The sequence below is a fragment of the Phaeoacremonium minimum genome, assembly GCF_000392275.1.
Source record: "Phaeoacremonium minimum UCRPA7 unplaced genomic scaffold PA7_03_scaffold_306, whole genome shotgun sequence".
In the NCBI taxonomy this organism is placed as follows: Eukaryota; Fungi; Ascomycota; class Sordariomycetes; order Togniniales; family Togniniaceae; genus Phaeoacremonium; species Phaeoacremonium minimum.
The window spans coordinates 1-20,435 of NW_006921211.1; the positions used below are offsets into that span (position 1 = coordinate 1).

Consider the following 20,435-nt stretch of genomic DNA (forward strand, 5'->3'; position numbering starts at 1 on the left):
TTACCCCGGCAGAGGTGTACATCCCTACAGTGGCTCGAGTGGGCATCACTACGTATGCATGTGTGGAAAACTTTTACTCTAGAATGCTGACATGATGATGGGCCAATGCTGTTCTGTTATTTCACCCGGATCTTACATAGTACAGTGGTGTGGTGCAGCAGAGCCACAGTGAAGAAAGATCTAGGCGGCGGGAAACGGAAGCTAGATCGGCACTTTGGGCTGCAGTTGCACCGGTGCAGCAAAGTACAGCGCAGCGCAGCGCGGATCAGGGTTTGCCCAGTTAAGCTTTTCCAGCCGAGGCATGTCGTTGACGTAATCTCGCTGCACCCGGCCCTGGCCGTCACTGGAATGAAGAAATTCCTCGATCCTGGACAGGGGAGCCTCTAGTGCCTGTCTTTGCCTGTGTATGTGCCCATAGTGCAGTGCAGTGCAGATTTCTGTGTACAGGTCAATTGAGCGAGAGATAGGTAGGTAGGCCCCCTGGCTTATCTTCAATCCGTGATTGTTTACCTATTGTGACAATGTCTAGAGCAGCAAGACGGCTCATGCAGGAGATGACGTCCACAGCTTCAGGACTGGACAGGCGGCCGACAGGGCACGCGGGGTGATGAGTAAGGCAAGTGTGTCCCAGGACAGGGGCCTGCATGGCACAGCATAGTACTCCTCCGCCAGGGTGATAAATGTTGGTTCGGCAAGGGTGCCACTACCTTCTCAACGAGGGTTTACTACCTTTGTAGAAGTTGATAGACCTATGATAATAAACAGAATATTCGAGAGCTTGATGAGTATTATAACTCTTGCCATTGAGTATCCTCACCCTTCAACAATGAACGTTTATTCCCCCGGCGGAGGAGTAAATGACCACTGGCCAACCGGCGACAGCGCCGTAAACAACCCCGCCAGATACAGGCCGATTGAGGCTTGAGGGCCGTCAGCACTTATTCTGCAGTGCGAGGAGATAACATTAAGGTACTGTACCTAAGGAAGTATTGCCTAGGTGTAGTGCGAGGCCCTCACTCATCTCACATTTCAAATCTCAAGAGCGAGCGCCGAAGTGCGAAGGGACGAGCACGAGGTTGATTAGTTAGTTAGCTTTTTCTCTTAGCTCTGCTGGGTCCCCCCAAGTAATTACTTAGTCGCTGCTTCGTAAACACACGCTTGCTTTCGGCCTCCGCGCTGCCTTGCTCCACTACCTGAGTCCACCTGCACCTACGGTCCGCATTTTGTAGACGCAATCGGACACTCTCGCCTCCCCCCGGGGCAAGCTTGACTCTTGGGCTCGAACTTATTTTTTTTATTCTTAATGAATTGGCCCCCCCCCTGATCATCCGGTGACGATTACTCAAGCTTGGCATCCTTTCCATCTTTCTCTCTATAGTTTATATACTCTGTACAGAGTCCATCCGTCTCATTGACTGAGAGATTCCTTGACTTACACGCCCAGAGTAGACAAGTGCTTGCTGTGTTAGTGGTGCAAGACTAACAACAATAACAAACACAACCTCGTCAGTGTAAGGTGCTGAGGAAAACAGCAAACAACACCACCGCCACTGAGAACTCACGATGGTGCTCGACGAAGTCGACCGCGAGATGGTCGAGGCCGAGCGCCTCGCCTCGCCTCAGACCTACGGCCGGTCCAGCCATGAGATCGAGCGGGTGGCTACCGCATCGTCCGCCTCGACGTCGACAACCTCAGACTCCATCTCGAGGCGCAACATTGGCATGAGCCGCATGTCTACCCAGCGCGACCTCGAGCGTCATCCCACAGAGCTGAGCCGGATCGCAACCCAGAGGAGCCAGCACAGCGGCACCGTCGGCCGCAGTCGCACGAGCCGCACAAGGAGGTCGTCTAAGCCTCTCCCCGAGTTCGGCGCCGGCAAGCCATACCCCCCGCCGTTGCCGTCTCAAGAGGAGTACGTTGTTGAGTTTGATGGGCCGGATGACCCGCTGCATCCTCAGAATTGGCCGATTAAGAAGAAGTGAGTGCGAGAATCTGAAGAGTCTGTAACAATGACTGGACTGAAGCTGACTTCTACTGCGCACCTAGGGTTCTTACTGCTGCTATGTTGGGCTACACCACCATGACCTCGGCTTTCACTTCAAGTGTCTTCTCAGCAGCCACACAATATGTTGGTAGGGAGTTCAAGGTATCATCCGAAGTTGGACTGCTAGGCGTATCATTCTTCGTATTGGGTTTCGCTTTTGGGTGAGTGTCTTCAGAATTGTGAGACCTACGTCCAGAATCGTCTTTACTGACCAAGACACAGGCCGACATTGTGGGCCCCCCTTTCAGAATTAAGAGGTAGAAGACTTCCAATCGTCATCGCCATGTTTGGATTTTCCGTCTTCTCCATTGCCTGCGCGACTGGCAAGGACTTACAAACCGTCTTGATCTGCCGTTTCTTCGCTGGATTCTTCGGCGCGTGCCCTCTAGCTGTTGTCGCCGCCGTCTTCTCCGACATGTTTAACAATGCAACTCGGGGCATTGCCATAACTATTTTCTCCATGGCAGTCTTCACCGGTCCGCTCCTCGCTCCCTTTATCGGAGGTTTCATCGTCGAGTCGTACCTGGGCTGGCGATGGACCATGTACCTGGCCTCAATCATGGGCTTTGTTGCGTTTGGTCTCGATCTGATCTTCCTCGACGAGACGTATCCGCCAGTTGTTCTGGTTCAGAAGGCCGCCGAGCTTCGCCGCAGGACCGGCAATTGGGGAATCCATGCCAAGCAGGAGGAGGTTGAGGTTGATCTCAGCGAGTTGATCAACAAGAACTTTTCTCGTCCTATGAGACTGCTCTTCTTCGAGCCTATTGTCACTTTGCTATCTATTTATATGGCCTTCGTATATGGTAAGTCGTGGCCTTCTCAGTGTCTCGATTCCAAAAGAGCCGCATACTAATTTCATTCTAGGTATTCTTTACCTGTTCCTGACTGCCTATCCTTTCGTCTTCACGGGCGTTCATGGTTTCAACGCTGGACTCTCGGGTCTGACTTTCTTCGGCATGATCACGGGCCAGCTTTTCGCAGGTGTTGCAGTGTTGGCCCAGCAGCCGTGGTACCAGCGCAAGCTTGCTGCCAACAACGGCATCCCCATTCCCGAGTGGCGTCTTCCCAGCGTCATCGCTGGTGGAGTTGCGTTCTGCGGCGGCATCTTCTGGTTCGGATGGTCCGGCTACAGAGAGGATATCCACTGGATCGTCCCCACACTCTCTGGTCTGCTCACGGGCTTTGGACTTATGTCCATCTTCCTCCAGGCGCTCAACTACCTGGTCGACGCTTACCTCATGTTCGCGGCCTCGGCCATCGCGGGCAACACCTTCCTCCGGTCCCTGTGCGGCGCCGGCTTCCCGCTCTTCTCGACCTACATGTTCAACGGCCTAGGCATCGAGTGGGCCTCAACCCTGCTCGGCTGCGTTGCCGCCGTGCTGATTCCGATCCCCATCATTTTCTACCTCTACGGCCACAAGATCCGAGCCAAGAGCAGAGTTGCACCGACGTTCCCCATGATGCCTCAAGCCCCTCCCCCGCAGGCTGAGAGCGACGACACGGCAGCGACAGCGGATCCGGAGAAGGAAGGCCCTGCTGCACCAAGCAGCATTCCGCGAAAAGACGGAGACAAGGCTACTGAGGCTGTGTAGATGCTAAGCACTGTACGACTTGTCGTTCTACACAGACGAGGATGCTACATCACAAATCGTCTTCGACAACACCAGCTCATAGCGAGCACATTTTCTCACTGTCATATGGATACCCAAAGGAAGAGGAGGGCGGTTATTACCACGTTGATTACCGCGTTGATTACCGCGTTGATTACCGCGTTGATTACCGCGTTTACTACCAGTGACTGCTTGCTGGTCTGATTTACATGCTTGGACGAATAGTACGGCGTTGAAAAGATGGCATGTGTGAAGTTCGGAAGTCTCACCAAGGTGGTGAGCGCTCATCTGAAGAGCTGTAACTACGACGGAACTGTCAATATTGTAAATAGTAGACAGCGATAACAAAAACCTAATGTTAATGTATGAATGAATCCTTTCGAGGCTATTATTAGACCGGTGGAGCGTGGATGACGAACCCCGCTACCACGCCTTTCTTGTCGTCCCTTCCACAAGGCGAATGGTTCCCGTCTCCAAGGCGCGAGACATGCGGACGAGGTAAGCTTAACAAGAGCAAATGGGTTGCCGTAAGACGTCAATTGCGTAGCTGCGTACGTATGTCGTCTCCGACGGTAGATGTCAGGCTTCAATCCGAGGTTATCGAGCTGCCTCGAGTAGACTAGTTCGGAAGACCCCACGGCTGATCCATAGTGATACTGTGCAATTAATCGTGTTGACAAGACCGAGCGACAATGGTGGCAGGGCCAGGTTTCAGTTGAGACTAATTAAACTAGAGTTAAACTAGAGTCCTGTGTATAAAGAACAACGATTTAAAAGCAACTCTCTTTCCCGCCTTGTTATTATCAAGCGCTCTCTAGAATCCTAACACGGACTCTGAGCACACTTCATTTCGGACTTCGCGATGGCTACAACTGAAGAGCCCAAGCCCAGCTCAACCCACGAGGCTGGTTGCCACTGCGGCTATATCAAACTAACGGTCAAGCTCACGCCGCCACTGTCCCAGCAGAAGACTCTGAGCTGCAACTGCTCTGCCTGCCGCCGGTTCGGCTACTTGCTTGTCTGTACGTTCAATGCCCTGAATCGCAACTGGCAGGTTCCATTCGTTGACTAATTCTCGTGCCAGATCCTGACCGCCAGGATGTGACGTGGATTGGGGAATCCGAACAAAGGGTTGCGCGATACCAGTTCAACACCAAGCAGAAGGACCAGCTGTTCTGTCCCAAGTGCGGCGCCAGCATAGGCATCGACTTCCGGGATTTCTACGCGCCGAAGAGGTATCCAATTGGAATCAGCGTGAGTTGTTGAATTTCACTTTGACACATCTATTCCTGTATTCTATCCTCTAGAGCCTCTTGCGATGTTACCATACCTGGAGGGTGAGGATTGATCGTTGATGACCATTTATGATCATTTATGACCGTTGATGACCGTTGGTGATCGTTTATGATATTAACACAGCCGTCTAGGTTCGGACTTTCAACGGCATTGATCTCGATAAATTGGAGTACAGAAAGCTTGACGGCGTAAGCGAAGTTGAGCCGAAAGGCGACTTGTCTGGCATGTGGTATGAAGAGGAGGAGAAGGCAAAGGACTCGTGAATCACAAGGGTGATGGTAATCACCTTATAACGTATCGCTGTCTTAAACGGTCAGCCAACCTATTCAGTTGGCCGCTCCTTATGTCTCTTCATCTAGTTTTGATTGCCCGTCCACGCTACTATGAAATATACACATATCTGGTCTAGCGGAGCATAGGAGATGAGGACAATCTAGATGATAGTCTGTGCAAGACCCCTCGCAGCTTCGGCTGCACCACTTATCTTGCTTGATGGCTGTTGCCTCCTGGCATACAGCTTCTCGGCAGCTGTGATGCAGTGCATGTTAGCACCGAGCTTGTGAATAGTCTCCTTCCACTCATCCTCCTCCACCGAGTCGAAGACAATACCGCCCCCTGTCGCATTCATTAGTGCTACGTAACCTTGTAAAAGTTGATATCAAGACTTACCTGCTTGCAGATATGCAACTCCATCCTTGTAGACCATCGTCCGCAAGGCAATGCAAGTATCCATCTCGCCTTCAGTCTCCTTTCCGTCGTGTGATACGCTGCCAAAGCCAAAGTAGCCCACAGCGCCAGCATATACACCTCGCTTCTCTTTCTCGAGCTCCGCAATCAGCTCCATTGCCTTTACTTTCGGTGCGCCAGAGACGGTGCCGGCGGGGAAGATGGATCTGAAAGCGTCGAACCTCGTCTTGTCTGGCCTCAAGACGCTGGACACCTGCGAAACAAGGTGCTGCACGTGGCTGAACTTTTCACAGACCATAAGCCTATCTACTCTTGTTTCTCTCGGATCGCAGATGCGGTTCACGTCGTTCCGGGCAAGATCCACCAACATGACGTGCTCGGCTCTGTCCTTGAGAGAATTGGATAGTTCTCTTGCCAGCCTGTCGTCTTCCTCTGGCGTTTTACCTCTCGGCAGTGTTCCAGCGATGGGGTGTGTGATGATTCGCCCGGCTTCAGACTTAACTAGTAACTCGGGAGATGCGCCAATGATCTGGAAGTCGGCGCAGTCTACGTAGAAGAGATACGGAGACGGGTTGACAGTTCGGAGATGCCTGTAGATGTTGAAAGGATGAAGGTCTGTCGGTCTAGCGAACCGCTGAGAAGGCACGGCCTGAATGATGTCACCTACGACAATGTGCTCCTTCAAAGTGGTAACATGTTGCTCGTAGCCCTCCTTGCCAATGTTCGACGTGTACTCCTTCCCGAGTTCTATCGGCTTTTGCTCAGGCAGGGGTATTTCCGGCGAATTCAGCACATTGATCACATCCTCAATGACCTTCGTGGCCCGCTCATATTCGGCGTCAATGTCCTCGGCCTTCTTGGGAATCTCCAGATATGTGATGATTTTGATCACTCCAAAAAACCTATCAAAGGCCACGATCGTGTCAAAGAACATGAAGAGCGACTCGGGCACTTTGAGAACATCCTTCATCGGTCGAGCGGTCTTGGGCTCCCAATACCTCACGCAGTCGTAGCCAGCAAAGCCAACGGCACCTCCGGTCAGGGGAGGCAGGCGTAGCTCGGGAACCTCGGCGACGACGAATTTGGACAGCTCTTCTTCCAGAGCCGGCAAGGGATCGCATGCCTCGCCATGACCCTCGCCTGTCTTCAAGATTTTCCTCGGACCCGCGCCGACAAAGCTGTACCTTCCCACTCGCTCTGAAGCAGCACTCTCGAAGAGAAATGAATATTGTGATTTGGAGTGTGCAGAAATCTTCAAGTACGCTGCAGACGGAGTGAGCAGGTCGGAAGATATCTGGCCATACACTGGTACTCTGTTTGGCTGCTTGGGGCCCTTGAACGGCTTTGCAAGCACCTCCTTCACCGTGTCCAGCGATGGGACAATGACATCCTGCAAGTGAGTAGAAATGAGCTTATCAAAATCCCAATTGATGGCAATTGAGGGTACATACTGCTGCCTCCATGGCTTCTATGAGCGTTACAGCTCCGCGGTATGAGATCAACTACTGTACTGATGTGTGACAATCCTGGCGGTTGCTCTGCCTTTCATGGACGCTTACTCGACTGACTCAGAGGGCACTTTTTTGATGTGTGGCGCTTTCTTCACGGTGAGCTTTTCATGCTAAATTGGCGAAATCGGCGCTATCTTGCCGTTTTGGTTACGGTGTGCGGCGTAGGGCGCAGGGCCAACCGGGTGTAACCTCGCCTTTGTCCTGTGACGGCCAATGGAAGTCTAAACGAGTACCTAAAAGAACCACTCGGCTTTCGACATTCTACCATAGTAGTCTCGTCATGGCTTCACTGTGACATTGCTTACGTTGCAGTTGACCTGTGCCTTTCTGATCACCAAGAATTTAATTGTTATATGAAAACTTATATTATGTCCTTTATGCAGAAAAAGTCTAACCGGTGCTGTGGGATCAAAATTCAACGGACTGGTTGGATGTAAGTCCCAGAGGCATTACGAATAGTGAGTGAGCCGCACTGGAGATATCTAGATTTCAACCCACGAAACCCTCCATGTATGGTTTTCTTAATATCGGACGGATGGCTTCCCTAAACCTGACTCTTAAACCCTTCCAGTTTCCCCACACCCAAGTAGCAACGGTTAATCCCATCGCCACTATACAAAATTTCCATATTTCGAGTTTGCCTCCCCCGACTAGCTCCGCAGTGTTCACTCCCAAAAACGAGGCAACAAATAACAGCGGCAGGAAGACGAAAGACAATTTAATCAACCGTTGAACATGCTCTGCCTGAGACATGGCCATCTTCGCTGGATGATAAGACAATTAGAAAAGGGGACTTTAGCACTAGGGTTAGAAAAGATAAAGTCCAAAAGTATCCAAGCATTCCGTTCACTGTGACTACAAAACTGAAAATGCATGCATTACCTGACATTTGCAATTGAGCAATCATTCTGCTATTGCTGGACGATTTCGCGCCCTTGTAGCGGAGCCTCCTTCCCAGGCCACAGTCGAGAAGTTTACTCAGCTCTCAACAGCCAGAGCCTTGACACCTACCAGTCTGGCAATCTTTCCATCACCAGCTCTCGTCACGACAAAATACTCTGCCCTAGAGCCGTCTCTAGCCACCCGATAGACTCTAACATCGTTGCCCTTGCCTGCCTTCCGCACGGCATCAATAATGTCCGTGTACTGTCCATTTGAATCCCAATCAATCGGGTCCGAGATCTCAACGTCCGCCTTCGCAGGATCCCAGTGCTCAATCAACCTGGCAAGCTCCTCTGTAAAGTGCAACCGTTAGCCCAGATCATCTGCCCTCTATACCGTAGACGCGAACATACCTTCGTCCGGCAGACCGTCTCCATTCGGCCACGCCAGCGAGACAGGCACGAACGGCTCGTCCGCGTCACTGGTGTAGAACGCATCCTTTGTGACCTGCAGCAGCGGCTGCGGGATGTCGGCGCCCTTGTCGGCCGTCTTGAACGCCTTCTTCGTGCCTGTCGTCTGGGTCTTGGCGGAGCCCTTGCTCGGGTCTTCGTTGGCCTTGTTCAGGAAGTCCATGTACTCGTCGTCGGTCGCCATCTTTAGGCCGTCTGAAGAGGACGTCTTCTGAGTCGAAGCTGATCTGAGTGTGCGTGCTTCGCTCCGTCGTAGCCTGGTGTGTACGGCTGGATACTGATGGCGGGGGTGTCCAAGAGGCCCTCGCAAGGTCGAGAAGCTGAGAGGTGGTCGTGGTCGTCGATGGACGGGATGAAGTCTCGCTAGGAAAGATATGCAGTTATTCAATGAAGCCAACTTGGACTTTTCACGCGGCTTCCTTAGGTGTTCTCTGTTTGCTCTCTTGGATCATGACGAGGTTGACTGAGAGCTGGGCATGAAGCTGGCTTGCATATGACGCAACCTTTTAGGTCCCAGAAGTCCCCCCACAATCCAATGAACCCCAACCCAACTGCGGTACCTACCTGTATGCCGCACTAACCAGGTCTTCCAGAAGCTAAACGCCATATGGCACTAGAAATGGTTGCAGATTCTGCTAACAAATTTGCATATCACTAGTAGACTACGCTCTCATGTTTGAGCGTCAAGACATTGAAATATGGTCTGTGATGTAGTATAGCTTACAGGCGACAAGGACCAATATGTTCGAATTAACACTAGACATTTCACAAATCACTACCATGAATGTGTGGAGAGCAGCAGAATTGTTTGTTTAGACTTTTTCATTTCGTCTTCGTTCAGCTTTCTATGAAGCCGGGAATGCTAGAGTTCCATTTTTGACCAATACAACACCAGCCGTCCTTTGAGATATTAAAGAGAAGATGCCCTGACACCAATGCAACTGTGATGAGACGAGAAAACAAGCTGCCGCTGCTGCTACGTCTATGCGGCAACCAGGTCCTTCTTGAGAGTACCCTGGTACTGCTTCTTCTCCGCCGGTGTCTGGAAAGCACCGTGTCCGAACTCGGACGAGGTGTCGATCCACTTGAGCTCGACCTTCTCCAGGGCCTTTCTTGAGGTGTGGGTGAACATGGACTTGCGGAGAGTCATGATTCTCTTCTTGGTACCAGGGATAGAACCCTTGACCATGACGAAGTCGTTGTTGACCTCACCATAGCGGACGAAACCACCAAGACTATTGCATTGTCAGCACAAAATTCATAATCTGTCATTGAGCTCGTTGAACTTACGGAGTGATGGTCTTCTTGGTGACATCGAGCTCAGTGGCGGCGTTGTCCTCAGCACCACCCTTGCCGATTCTGTAAACCTTGTGGTTGACAGAGGTACGGTGGTGGTAACCCTGCTGACCAGCACGGGCAACAGTCCACTGGACGTGGGACGGATGCCAGGCACCGATACAAGCGACCTTTCGGAGACCCTTGTGGGTCTTACGCGGCAGCTTCTTGGTTCCCCATCTGGCGGTAACACCAGCGTAACCGTGACCCTTGGTGACGGCGATGACATCGATCACCTCGTCCTTCTCGAAGATGCTGTCGATAGAGACGGGCTTCTCGAAGAGACCGTGACCGAACTCGACCTTGTCGGCGACGGAGCCACCGTTGATCTGGATCTCCATAAGGTGGGCCTTCTTCTGCTTGAGGGGGGTCTTGCGGATCTGGGTGTGGGCGAGGACACGGACGACGGTGCAATACTTCTTGATGCGCTCGAGCTCGCTGGTGATGGAGGCGCCCTTGTTCTCGGAATGCTTCTTGGCATACTTGGTGAAGGCCTTCTTCTTGCTCTTGTACCAGTTCTTGTAAAATCGTCGCTTCAGTTCGTCGCCCAGATGCTCAGCCCAGACGGTAGTAAGGGAGCGCAGTCCGCGGGGAGTCTCGATGTAGCCAACCAGACCAACAACGATCATCTGTGAAAGATGTTAGCCATTGGCACAAGCGCCAAGCGGGCTGCATTGTTCGTACCGGTGGGGTATCAATAATGGACACAGCCTCCACGACCTCCTTCTTGTGCGACTTGGCACCAGGTCTGTCGAGATCGCGGACGATGGTGGTCATACCAGCCTTGTAGCCCATGGCGGCAGTCAGGTGGACAGGCTTCTTAGGGTCATCCTTGGGGAAGCTTCGTCCCGTGGTTAGCCAATTGATGATGAAGTTTCCCGAAATGCTTCACTCACGACTTGACCTTGCCTCTATGTCTGGCAGCCCTCTTGCGAGGGAGGTAGGCCAATGAACCATGGCGGGCTAGATAGAGTCATCAGTATCCTTGAAACTAGCGACAAATTATGCTTCCGAGTCTCAAGCATTCGAGTATCGAAGATCACCCAAGCAGCAGAAACTGCGCCGGTTTTCGCGATCGAATTGATAGACGGGGCATCGTGATTTTGGGGAGGTGACTTACGAGCCTCGTACTTTCTGTTTCCCAATGTATTAGCGAAAGCTCATTAAATCCTATGAGTAACTTCTTGGCTTACCGGTGAGACATGGTTCCTGCTGACGATGTTGGTCGTGGTGGTGTGCAGGAAATCTCAAAAAGGTTGAATGCTGAGGATGGAGCAGTAGAAAAGTTCAGGCAAATTTTTGTGTGGTCCCACCCTCAAGGAAGAGTGCCCTAAGACGCACGGACCTCACTTGCCTACTCAGTCGCACCGACCCTAACAGTGTACTCTAGAGGGACATTATCAGCACGTGATTGAGTTGAGAATAAACTTTAAACCCTGCTTAGGTAATATAGAGGAGACGGGAGCCTGAGTTGTACGGATTCAGCCATGGGTTTGTCTCATCTCGTCCCGCAGGTAGATTAACTTCGCGTTTCGAGCTTCCAGCACCATACGCTTTCCCAATGCGGCGTACCCGTAAGAGAGTACCTAATCCCGTGGCTTGCTACGAATTTGAGGTGGAAGAAGTCAAAGCAATCAGCAGTAGTGGGCTTGGACCATGTGTCATTTACATAGATTTCTAGTCAAAGATCAAAATACAACGGGTACATCTACATGCTTAACAGCGAGCTTCACCATGATCACTTAGACACCTAAACGTAGACAGAAAAGCCTTGATAATCCTCAAATTTACCACTATGTAACTCGGCAATTGGCCCAGAAGAATTCAACTTTTCTTCAACGAATGGGGAGAGTAATTTTGTAAGGAAAAAGTTGCGTGAGCAGACCGAGAGTTATACATAAGCCAAATAAACACAAATCACAGGTAGGGGCCGTCGAGACCGACAATCTAAGAGCTCTCAACCTTGGGGCCGTTCATCATCCCATTGATCCCAGCACTGGTTGGTCCAGGCGTAGTTCCGTTCTTCATCTCGCCGGACTGCGATCCAGGTCCAGAACCGGGACCTGAAGCCGCTCCGGCCTTCTTCTCATCCTCCCCGCTGTCGTCGTAATCATCATCCACATCCATCTTCCTTGCAGCACGCTCCGGCTCATTAATGGCCGGTGGGTGCGGCGGAGCCGAATGCTCAATCCTCTGTCTATCCTCAACCGGATAGTCCTTCGGCGCAGGTCCAGCTGGTGGTCCTTCCCGAATAATACCCTGCATCGGTGATGGTCCCTGCTGCATCGGCGGCAGCTGACCAGGCAATGAGTGGCTGGGAGGGTGGTGCGCAGCCTCAGAAGGGTGGTAGCTGTCGTTTGGGTGGCGCTGCTCTTCAGCTCGGCGAATATCCTCAGTCCGTCTCTGCTCATCAAATCGTCGTTGCTCATCCAATCGGCGTTGCTCTTCGATGCGGCGGTTTTCTGACGAATCCCGACGGTACGGGTCCCGGGGTGGTGTCGATGGTCGTCGATGGCGCAAGTCTTCTAGCCTAGCGCGGTTTTCCTCAGAAGCTGGCTTCTTGACGGCAGGCTCGTCTTCCCACTCACGCATTCTCTTGGGACCGACGGAAGGCGGTCGTTCATGCTCTCTCAGGACATCTCTGTTCAGAGCATGCTGATGAGCCTCGGCAGCCAGAGCGGCTTGCGGAGCCGGTGCGCCAGATTCAATTCCGCTTGGGCCAGCCGGATCCGGATGAGGAGGATACGGAGGCTGATGCTGAGGATAGGCAGACTTGGGAGATGGCATGCGGTTATCGTGAATGGGCCGGATCTCGGTTCGAGGGCTATTGTTCCGGTAAGGTGGCAGAGAGTTGGGAGGAGGCGGGCCATTCACTCCGTTACTGGTCGGAGGAAGTGGAGCGGGTCCAGGGGCAGGTCCACCGTAGCCAGGTCCACGAGGGGCGCCAGACGCTGATGGCAGTTGCTGGGACTGAGGTGGAGGAGGAGCGGGACCTGGACCGTAATGCATTGGCGGCGGGGGAGAGGGCCATCGTCGACCAGCACCTGGGCGGCCTTGATCCGAGTTCTGTCTCATTTGCTGCTCCTGTCGAGGACTAGGCTGACGCGGGAGAGGTGGAGGCGGGCCACGACCTGGCTGGCCCAGAGGGTCACGCGATGGATCATATGGGTTTGGTGGGTGAGGAACATTGACATCTGAGAGTCTTCCCCAGTTGGCACCAGGTCCTGGAGGTGGTCCATTAGGAGGCTGAGGCTGTTGAGGAGCCGAGCTGGCCCATTGAGGTCCCGGAGGTCCGACAGCACCAGGGACTTGATAAGCCTGAGGGTGGACATCGGTAGGCATCGGGGCATTGCCGGCTTGGACACCATTGGCCTGGCCATTCCTCAGGAGCTGTAATCTAGCCTTGATGTGAGGATTGTTAGGATCCAACTCAGCAGCCCTCTGATAAGCGTCCAATGCGTCGTTGATCTGGTTGTTGCAACTCTCATACTGAAATATTATGTCAGCGACTAATCAAAAGCAATCATAGCAAAGAGCAGCAAACTTACCAGTGTGCCGAGGTCATACCAAACCTCGGAGATGAAGGGGTTGAGACGGATAGCACGGGAGTATGCATCAAGAGCATCCCGGTACTGGTTGATTTGGTAATAGAGAACACCAATTGAGCACCAGAAGGTAGGGTTGCGGCCATCACGGTACACAGCTTGTTGGTACGCCTCGTACGCTTTGGGGTACTTCTGCTGTGACATGTAGCAGCGTCCAAGCAGATACCAGCTCTGGGCATCACTGTTGTCTAGTCATGGCTGTTAGCATCGGCCGTGCGGTGAAGGATGCAAGAAAATTTCTGAATATCTTACCGGCCGCGACGGATTTCTCGAGGTACTCGATAGCTCTCTCCTGGCTGGAGAAGCTGTTGCTCTGCTGATGATGCAGCCAGCCGAGTTGCTGGAGCACCTTGGCATGGTTGGGATCACGTTCAAGCACTTTCTGATAGGCAGCCTTTGCGCTGTCGTAATCTTTCTGTTGTTCATGTACATGGCCGATCTGGAACCAGATATCCTCCTCGGTGAGAGGGTGGGGCGGCGAGTTCACAATGTACTTGAAGCACTACGCAGGTTGTGAGTAAACGCGACAAGCCGTGATGGGATATCTAGAGCATACCTCGAGACTCTGGTTATACTTTTGCTGCTGCTTGTAGATTATACCCAGACGGAAATAGATCTCGTTTGCCTTCTCGAAATCAGGTTGCATTTGCATGACCTGCGAGAAAGCCTCTTCGGCATGATCGAGAGACCCATAACGGTCATACAAGATGCCGATGCCATACCAAAGCTTGGGCTCCTACGAGGCATTAGAGACAGAAAAAGCAAAAAAAAAAAAAATGATTATAAGAAGGGAGGCAAACCTTTGGATTACGCAAATTGACGAGAGCCGACTGATATGCAGCATATGCTTGCTGCAAGTCGTCCATCATGAGGTAGCAGTGACCAAGACTGCCCCAAGCCTCGCCATTCGTGGCATCGATCTTCAGGATGGCCTGCAAGTAATCGACTGCCTTGCCAAATTCCTCACGAGTTCTCAATATTAAGCTGATCGAGTTCATCGCTTGGATGGAGTTCGGATTAGCGCGAAGGGCGTGCTCGTAGGCGGCCATAGCGTCGTCCAAGTTGCCGAGAAGCTCAGAGAAGCTCCCTGCATAGCAGTTAGCGAGTGTCGCAGGCAGGCAAAGAATGTAGGAAGGCTTTGACATGGGGATGCACTTACCAATCTGCACCCAGACTGCCTCGTTCATAGCGAGGATCTGGCGAGACGGGGCCCACTGCTGAGCAGGTGCGACACCGGGCGGCGGAGGAGGACCAGGAGGGCCATGATGCATCATGCCCATTGGGGGCGATGGATGATGGGCAGCCATGACTTTTTTGTTGTTGTAAGAGAAAGTCGGTGACGGGGAATACCACTTCAATTTGCAGGAGGCTGAAGCGGCCGGTTGTTGCTGGTACGAGGGAAAAAAGACGCTCGCCGCCGAGACAGTACGAATTAAGTTGCGGGGAAAGATTTAAAAGAAAATGAAGGAAAGGTGAGATTCAATGAACCGGACCGTCCTCTAATGAACCACTTGATGAGCGGTAATTGGGATCGTGAAGTGCGTGAGCGGACGAGCGACAATGGAGACGAGACGGGTGAAGCGCCCGGGTCCCAGTACCAGCTCCCCAGCCAACCACGCACGAGTGGGACTGACGCAGTGAGGAGCACAGTTAGGATAAATGATGGGGCATGGAAATAAAAGAGCAGGGCAAGATTTGGGATGGAATCCAAAATCCAAAATGGATGGGGTGAAGTGTTGACGGTGTTGGTGGTGATGTCCCAGAGTCCGGAGTCCCGACTTAGGGGTCGAGTGGCAGGTTGGGGGGTGGGCGAGAGAAGATCGAGAGGAGGAGAGAAAGGCTTCGCTCCATCTGGGCGAGGAGAAATCCAACGGGAGTAGGAACGCAGCTCTGGCCAAACTCCCCTAACCCACGAGTTGAAGGAAGCACGATTCTGGTTTGGGTTGGCTTGTTCCCCTCTAAGGAACAGCAGGGATCGTCTGTGTGGAGTGGAGTGCCAGAAAACAAATTGGACAGGGGGCCGGTACCTGGGTCCATGTGCCCCCCAGGTACCCACGACCTGCGAGAAATGACGCCCATCGCCGAGGATACATGCGGGTACCGGGAGCACACGCCCGTGGCTCAACCCAAAGATAAAGTGGAGCCCACTACGCCGTTCCAGCAATCCTTGCTTGCTTGCTTGGTTGCGTTGCAGGGTCGACGGGGACTTTGGAAGCTTCTACCGCAGGGCAGGGCAGAGCAGCCCCCTACGCAGTACAGCCAGCCCTTCGCTTTCAAGCACCTTATCCAAAACCCACCTCTCTCTCCACCTAAAGAGCCTGGTAGTTACTAATACTACCACTGCTTTACGTGGGCAGCTCCCTATTTCAGTCCCAAAACAGACTTCGCCGTCCGAATACAGGGGAAGCATGCTCTTAGCAGTATCGAGGGCTCATATCGCCCGCTCTCTCTCTTATCACTTTGGGCATGATGAAGCGAAAATAGTAAATGTTACTCCAGGCGCAATCACCACACCAAAAGAGTCGACGATGGTTTCAATACGCTGACATACCCATCATGCATGTGTCTCTCCGCCAAAGCCTGCCGTGGAGGAAGATGGGATGATGGGATGATTATGGATATAGATCAGGATGGCGGTGGTGGTCAGGCGGCGAGGAGTCTGCCACCCGATGTCAGATTGTGCGAGAATCCTTTCTCTGCCTTCTTTTTTACTTCTCATTGCGCTTCGTCCTCGAGAGACACATGGAGTCGGCGACGTGATTCATCCATCGTATCTGTCTTTCAGTCAGGCCGTCCGTCACCGCCACACCCGCCCCTGGGTGAGGTTTGTTTCATCCCAAGTTTGCCTGCTGCCTGTCACGCACCCACGCAACCCAATGCAAAAGGCAAAAGGCAAGGCAAAGGCAAAGACACGCGTGCGTGTGTGCAGTGCGGTATATATTACCGGGGCGTGCCTACGCAGAAGGTGCTGTGGCCCCAGGCATGTAAAGTACGTACCTACATACATAGCAGCAGGGTGGTGGATGACAGAATGCCGGGCTAGTCGTAGCAGACGCGGCTGACAAGCCCTGACGGGGTGGTGCAAGTCCCTTGATGTGCATGCGCCGGGGTGGTCAAGTAGCCGGTACGAGAAGGGCACGCACTTTATTTGGGGGACCTCGTTTCCCGAGACACAGACACACACCTGCACCTGCACCCACACACCCACTCCCATACCCACCCATCATCTATCCACCCGCCTAATCACCCAGGCTCGCCAGGCTATCCACCCACCCAGATTGGGGTGTCTCCGAAGCAAAATGATGGCTGGCCGGCGGCGGCACGCCATGACCATCGCCAGCGGCCATGACGCTTCTCAGATGCTGGGGAGTGGCAACCCGCCTATTACCTATTCAACCTACTGGGCCGCACCCCCCCTCCCCCCCGGTCGTCCCTCCGCCGCCGCCCATCATCACTGAACACCCACCCACACACACACCACAAACACGCCTCTTCCCCCTCCACCCCTGCCACCCATGCATGCATGCATGCATGCATGGGGACAGGTAAGACCAAATCTACCCTCTCCCTCTCGCTCACGCTTGCACGCAACGCACTAAATATCCTTACTTAAAGAGCGTGCTTCCCATTGCTTAGCGGCAGTGCTAAAGGTCAGGCAAGGTATGATGGGGTCCAGTCCCCCTCGCAAAAGTACGTACCTCACCGAGAGTACGTACTCGAGTACCCCAGTACCTTGACCTGCCGCCGCCGCCGCCTTCATCCATTCATTCATTCATTCGAGTAAGTCAGTCATTCATTACTCGCGCCATTCCCGGCCGGCCAACTCGGAGAAAATATGCTGTGTGTTGGAAGTGGCTCAGTACCGTTTTCGCGGCCACTCGCCTGACTTGCTGGGTTGGGCCTACGCCTTGCCCCATGCATGCTAAAATGCCCTTAGTTGAAATCATTTTATTGTTACTATCATTATTATTCTTCTTCTTCTTCTTATTCTTCCCCCCTTGACTCCTGTACACTAACTACCTCAAGCTCTAAAATCTGGGTAGCCCAATTTAATTCCGAGCAACCTGCCCCATACTGTAGATTGTGCTATCGTTCGCTTGCTCCTTTGCAGTATAGTGCCGATGCTTCTCTGCCATGCCAGGGACTACCGTAGCAATGCAGGGCAATTACATTACCCAGATGAAGAGCCTTGGCGTTTCGCGGCCGGTGCGGCCCCTACTACAGTAGTATTCTACCACCGAGTCAATCGAGAAGGAGTTTTTTTTTTTTTTTTNNNGGGGGGGGGGGGGGGGGGATTCATCGCGAAGCCGCTCTCTCAGTGCTTAGATTCGTTCGTCCAGTGCTTGTTGTTATCTGCGGCCTTATCTACCACCCGACATTGGATCGGAAATGTCGTCAGAGAAGACGAGGCAGGTGAGCATGCGAGCATGTGGGATGGAGAGAGCCAAAGCTGCGGCCTAATCGCCCGAAATGGCCCCGGGCAGGTTAATCATGATGGATAATTAACCGTTCATCCCTCCCCTCAAAAACTCTACGATAGGCGAGATACGGCTTGGTTGATGAGAAACCCAAGCTGAAGAGCCGTGCCTCAGGACCTCCCCCGGGCCCCAAGGGATTGGCGACCGACAGAGAGAGAGGGCGTGCGTTGGCGCCGAAACAAGTGACTTGTCAGAAAGGCGGCATCTGCCTGTGACGAGGGAAGGCGAATAGAAGGGGAAGGGGGAAAAGAAAAAAAAAAGGTGGGTGGTACGCCGTTTTTGGCCCTTCTCCGCTCCCACGTACCGATGATATGCCCCCGGGCGCAACAAGTCCCAAGCCAAAACGTGAACGCTATGCATCACGACAGGGAACCCGCTGCAGGCTTGCATTTCGACGCCCAGATAGGAGGCGATCCTACGTCCATCATCAGTGCACCGGAGCGCGGTTCACTGGGCCGCATTCGGGAGGAGAAATAGCATTGCGCGCGCGTGCACCACATCCCGCATTCATAACTTGTCGCCCGAACGAACAAGGCCCGCAGGTCCTGCTGCAGATTGTGTAGATGTAGATGCTGGCCTTATCCTCACCCTCGTATCTGAAGGAACCCGAGTGCCAACTTGCGGCGTCTGAGTGCTCCCGTGAATCTGGTTCATCCGAAACCAGTACTCGACATCCAAACATGAAAGACAAGCCACTAAACGAAATCGCTGAAAATCTGCCGGGTTCTCAACCCAGCCCCAGGTATCGATTTGCGGGAGCATGGAATATAGGAGGAAAAGGAAAAAGAGCAATGCATCAAGCCTATTTGGGAAGGCTCCAAGCAAGGCGCTAATTATCTTTGGGGAATCTCCACGTGGAATATATTCTCGAAACGCGACGTTATTAGATAAGGGGTGGTGACATGATGATGGTTGCACAGATAAATTGGACATGGACTCGGGGCCGCGGCGCCATTGTCAAGCCAAGCCGTTCGGGTCACAGGTCAAGATCTTAATTGCTGGAGGCTCTCCTTGTGCGAGGGTGTTGCATTGCCGTGTCCGTAGAGGGGCCAGACCTCTTGTGGTATTCTTCACGATGAAGGAGGGGAGGTGGTTGGGGGAATGAGAAAAAAGCGCCGGAGCGGACCAGCGGTAAGTAATGGTTCGCATCCTTCCTCTCATCACACACGTTGCTATGCAGCAGGTTAGGTAGGGTGGTGCATGCTCTTCCCGTTTTAATCTTCTCGGCTCAGGGGGTGGATTTGCTGACGGTGGGTGAGATGATCTACGTTTCAGTTTCTTGTTGATCGTGCTGCCCGCTGGATCGCCTAGCTTCTCTGCAGCTTCCACCGGTTCTTTGAAGCATTGTCATCTATCATCCGTCCCCTGTGCCGCATGTTGTCTATCCAGTTGATTGAGGGTGTGAGATCACAGCCCAGGATGTGCCCGGGTTGCCCAGGTCCCTCAATCTATTGCTATCTGGCTATAATGGAAAATATGACGGCGACGTCTCTTGACGGATCTTTTATCAAATGTGTTATTTCCCCGACACGACACATGTGTTTCTCAGAGGGTGCGACATGCTCGGGTGTCGCAATTGGGGGGTGGCAGCAACAAAGTGCTGTGGGTTTTGACGTATCGGCGCAAGTGCGGTAAGGTCATGTAAGGTAAGGTTAGGGTATGTTATATTTTAGGGCCTGTGACAGGATGTCGTGGCGGCTTGTGGGATGTGTGGTGGTGATCAGGCAGTTGGAGGTGGTGGCATCACGGACATGACTTCGCATGGATGATGGCACGGGCAGTTAGGGGGGCGATTTACGGGGAATCTAACGCAGCCATCATCAGCGAACGCAACGGACGGAAGATGTGACCAGGCAAGCCGGTCTTGGGCGTCCCTCGGGCGGAGCAGTGTCCATGATGCATCATCATCCATGGATACCTTACCCTACATGATCCACGTCCATCCATTCAGCGCATGTCCAATCCTCACCACACGCCATCCGCCCCGGGCCACAGCGCCATGCAGCGCCGTGCACAAGCACAAGCACAAGCACAGAGCACAGCGCATCACCGCATCACCGCATAGCACAGCAGCATCGCAAGCACGATAGGAGGGAAGGCGGAGGAAGAGGCGGCGTGTGGTGCAGAAAGCAAAGAGCGGCCCCAGACCAAGGGGGCATCTGCACCCACCTCGCTGCGTGTAGGTACTTGAACCACGTATGCAGTCCAGCCAAGCAGGAAGGGGAGGTAGAGCAACTCTGCATACCACATACCTTACCCTGCCTTACTGCAGGTAGTTAGGTTGCGTATCACCATCATGCTCACTAGATGCAATCTCGTGCAGCAGGATGCAGACGTTGGTGTGCCTTTCCGTCGTGTCCAATTCGCCAAAGCTAAAAAAGCTCGGTAAGTGTGAGGGCCCACAAGAAAAGAGGCTTATGGATCTGGGCTATCTGGCGGGCTGGTTGTGCTTAAAGTGGTGCACTGCTGATTTTGGGCTCGCTGGGCGGTGGGGTCCCTGGCTCGCTGGACCTTGG

The 20,435-nt window shown here is 53.0% G+C and overlaps 5 protein-coding genes across 5 annotated transcripts; 1 reads left to right on the forward strand and 4 right to left on the reverse strand.

Moving 5' to 3' along the window:
- Positions 1-1,563: 1,563 nt before the first annotated feature.
- Positions 1,564-3,637, forward strand: UCRPA7_3999 (putative major facilitator superfamily transporter protein; the record flags this gene model as incomplete). Its single annotated transcript, XM_007916560.1, has 4 exons — positions 1,564-1,979; positions 2,048-2,206; positions 2,268-2,848; positions 2,910-3,637. 4 exons carry the CDS (start codon positions 1,564-1,566, stop codon positions 3,635-3,637), a joined length of 1,884 nt encoding a protein of 627 aa, XP_007914751.1.
- Positions 3,638-5,384: 1,747 nt separating this feature from the next.
- UCRPA7_4000 (putative anthranilate synthase component i protein) lies at positions 5,385-7,101 on the reverse strand (the record flags this gene model as incomplete). Its single annotated transcript, XM_007916556.1, has 3 exons — positions 5,385-5,566; positions 5,621-7,028; positions 7,090-7,101. 3 exons carry the CDS (start codon positions 7,099-7,101, stop codon positions 5,385-5,387), a joined length of 1,602 nt encoding a protein of 533 aa, XP_007914747.1.
- A 1,026-nt stretch (positions 7,102-8,127) lies between these two features.
- Positions 8,128-8,685, reverse strand: UCRPA7_4001 (hypothetical protein; the record flags this gene model as incomplete). The annotated part of the gene is made up of 2 exons (XM_007916558.1): positions 8,128-8,384; positions 8,445-8,685. The coding sequence occupies 2 exons, from the start codon at positions 8,683-8,685 to the stop codon at positions 8,128-8,130; spliced, it is 498 nt and encodes a 165-aa protein (XP_007914749.1).
- Positions 8,686-9,483: 798 nt separating this feature from the next.
- UCRPA7_4002 (putative 60s ribosomal protein l3 protein) lies at positions 9,484-11,040 on the reverse strand (the record flags this gene model as incomplete). The annotated part of the gene is made up of 6 exons (XM_007916559.1): positions 9,484-9,736; positions 9,792-10,465; positions 10,521-10,677; positions 10,733-10,799; positions 10,957-10,970; positions 11,030-11,040. The coding sequence occupies 6 exons, from the start codon at positions 11,038-11,040 to the stop codon at positions 9,484-9,486; spliced, it is 1,176 nt and encodes a 391-aa protein (XP_007914750.1).
- A 743-nt stretch (positions 11,041-11,783) lies between these two features.
- On the reverse strand, positions 11,784-14,721 carry UCRPA7_4003 (putative transcriptional corepressor cyc8 protein; the record flags this gene model as incomplete). Its single annotated transcript, XM_007916555.1, has 6 exons — positions 11,784-13,325; positions 13,385-13,629; positions 13,694-13,943; positions 13,998-14,177; positions 14,242-14,528; positions 14,601-14,721. 6 exons carry the CDS (start codon positions 14,719-14,721, stop codon positions 11,784-11,786), a joined length of 2,625 nt encoding a protein of 874 aa, XP_007914746.1.
- Positions 14,722-20,435: the final 5,714 nt, after the last annotated feature.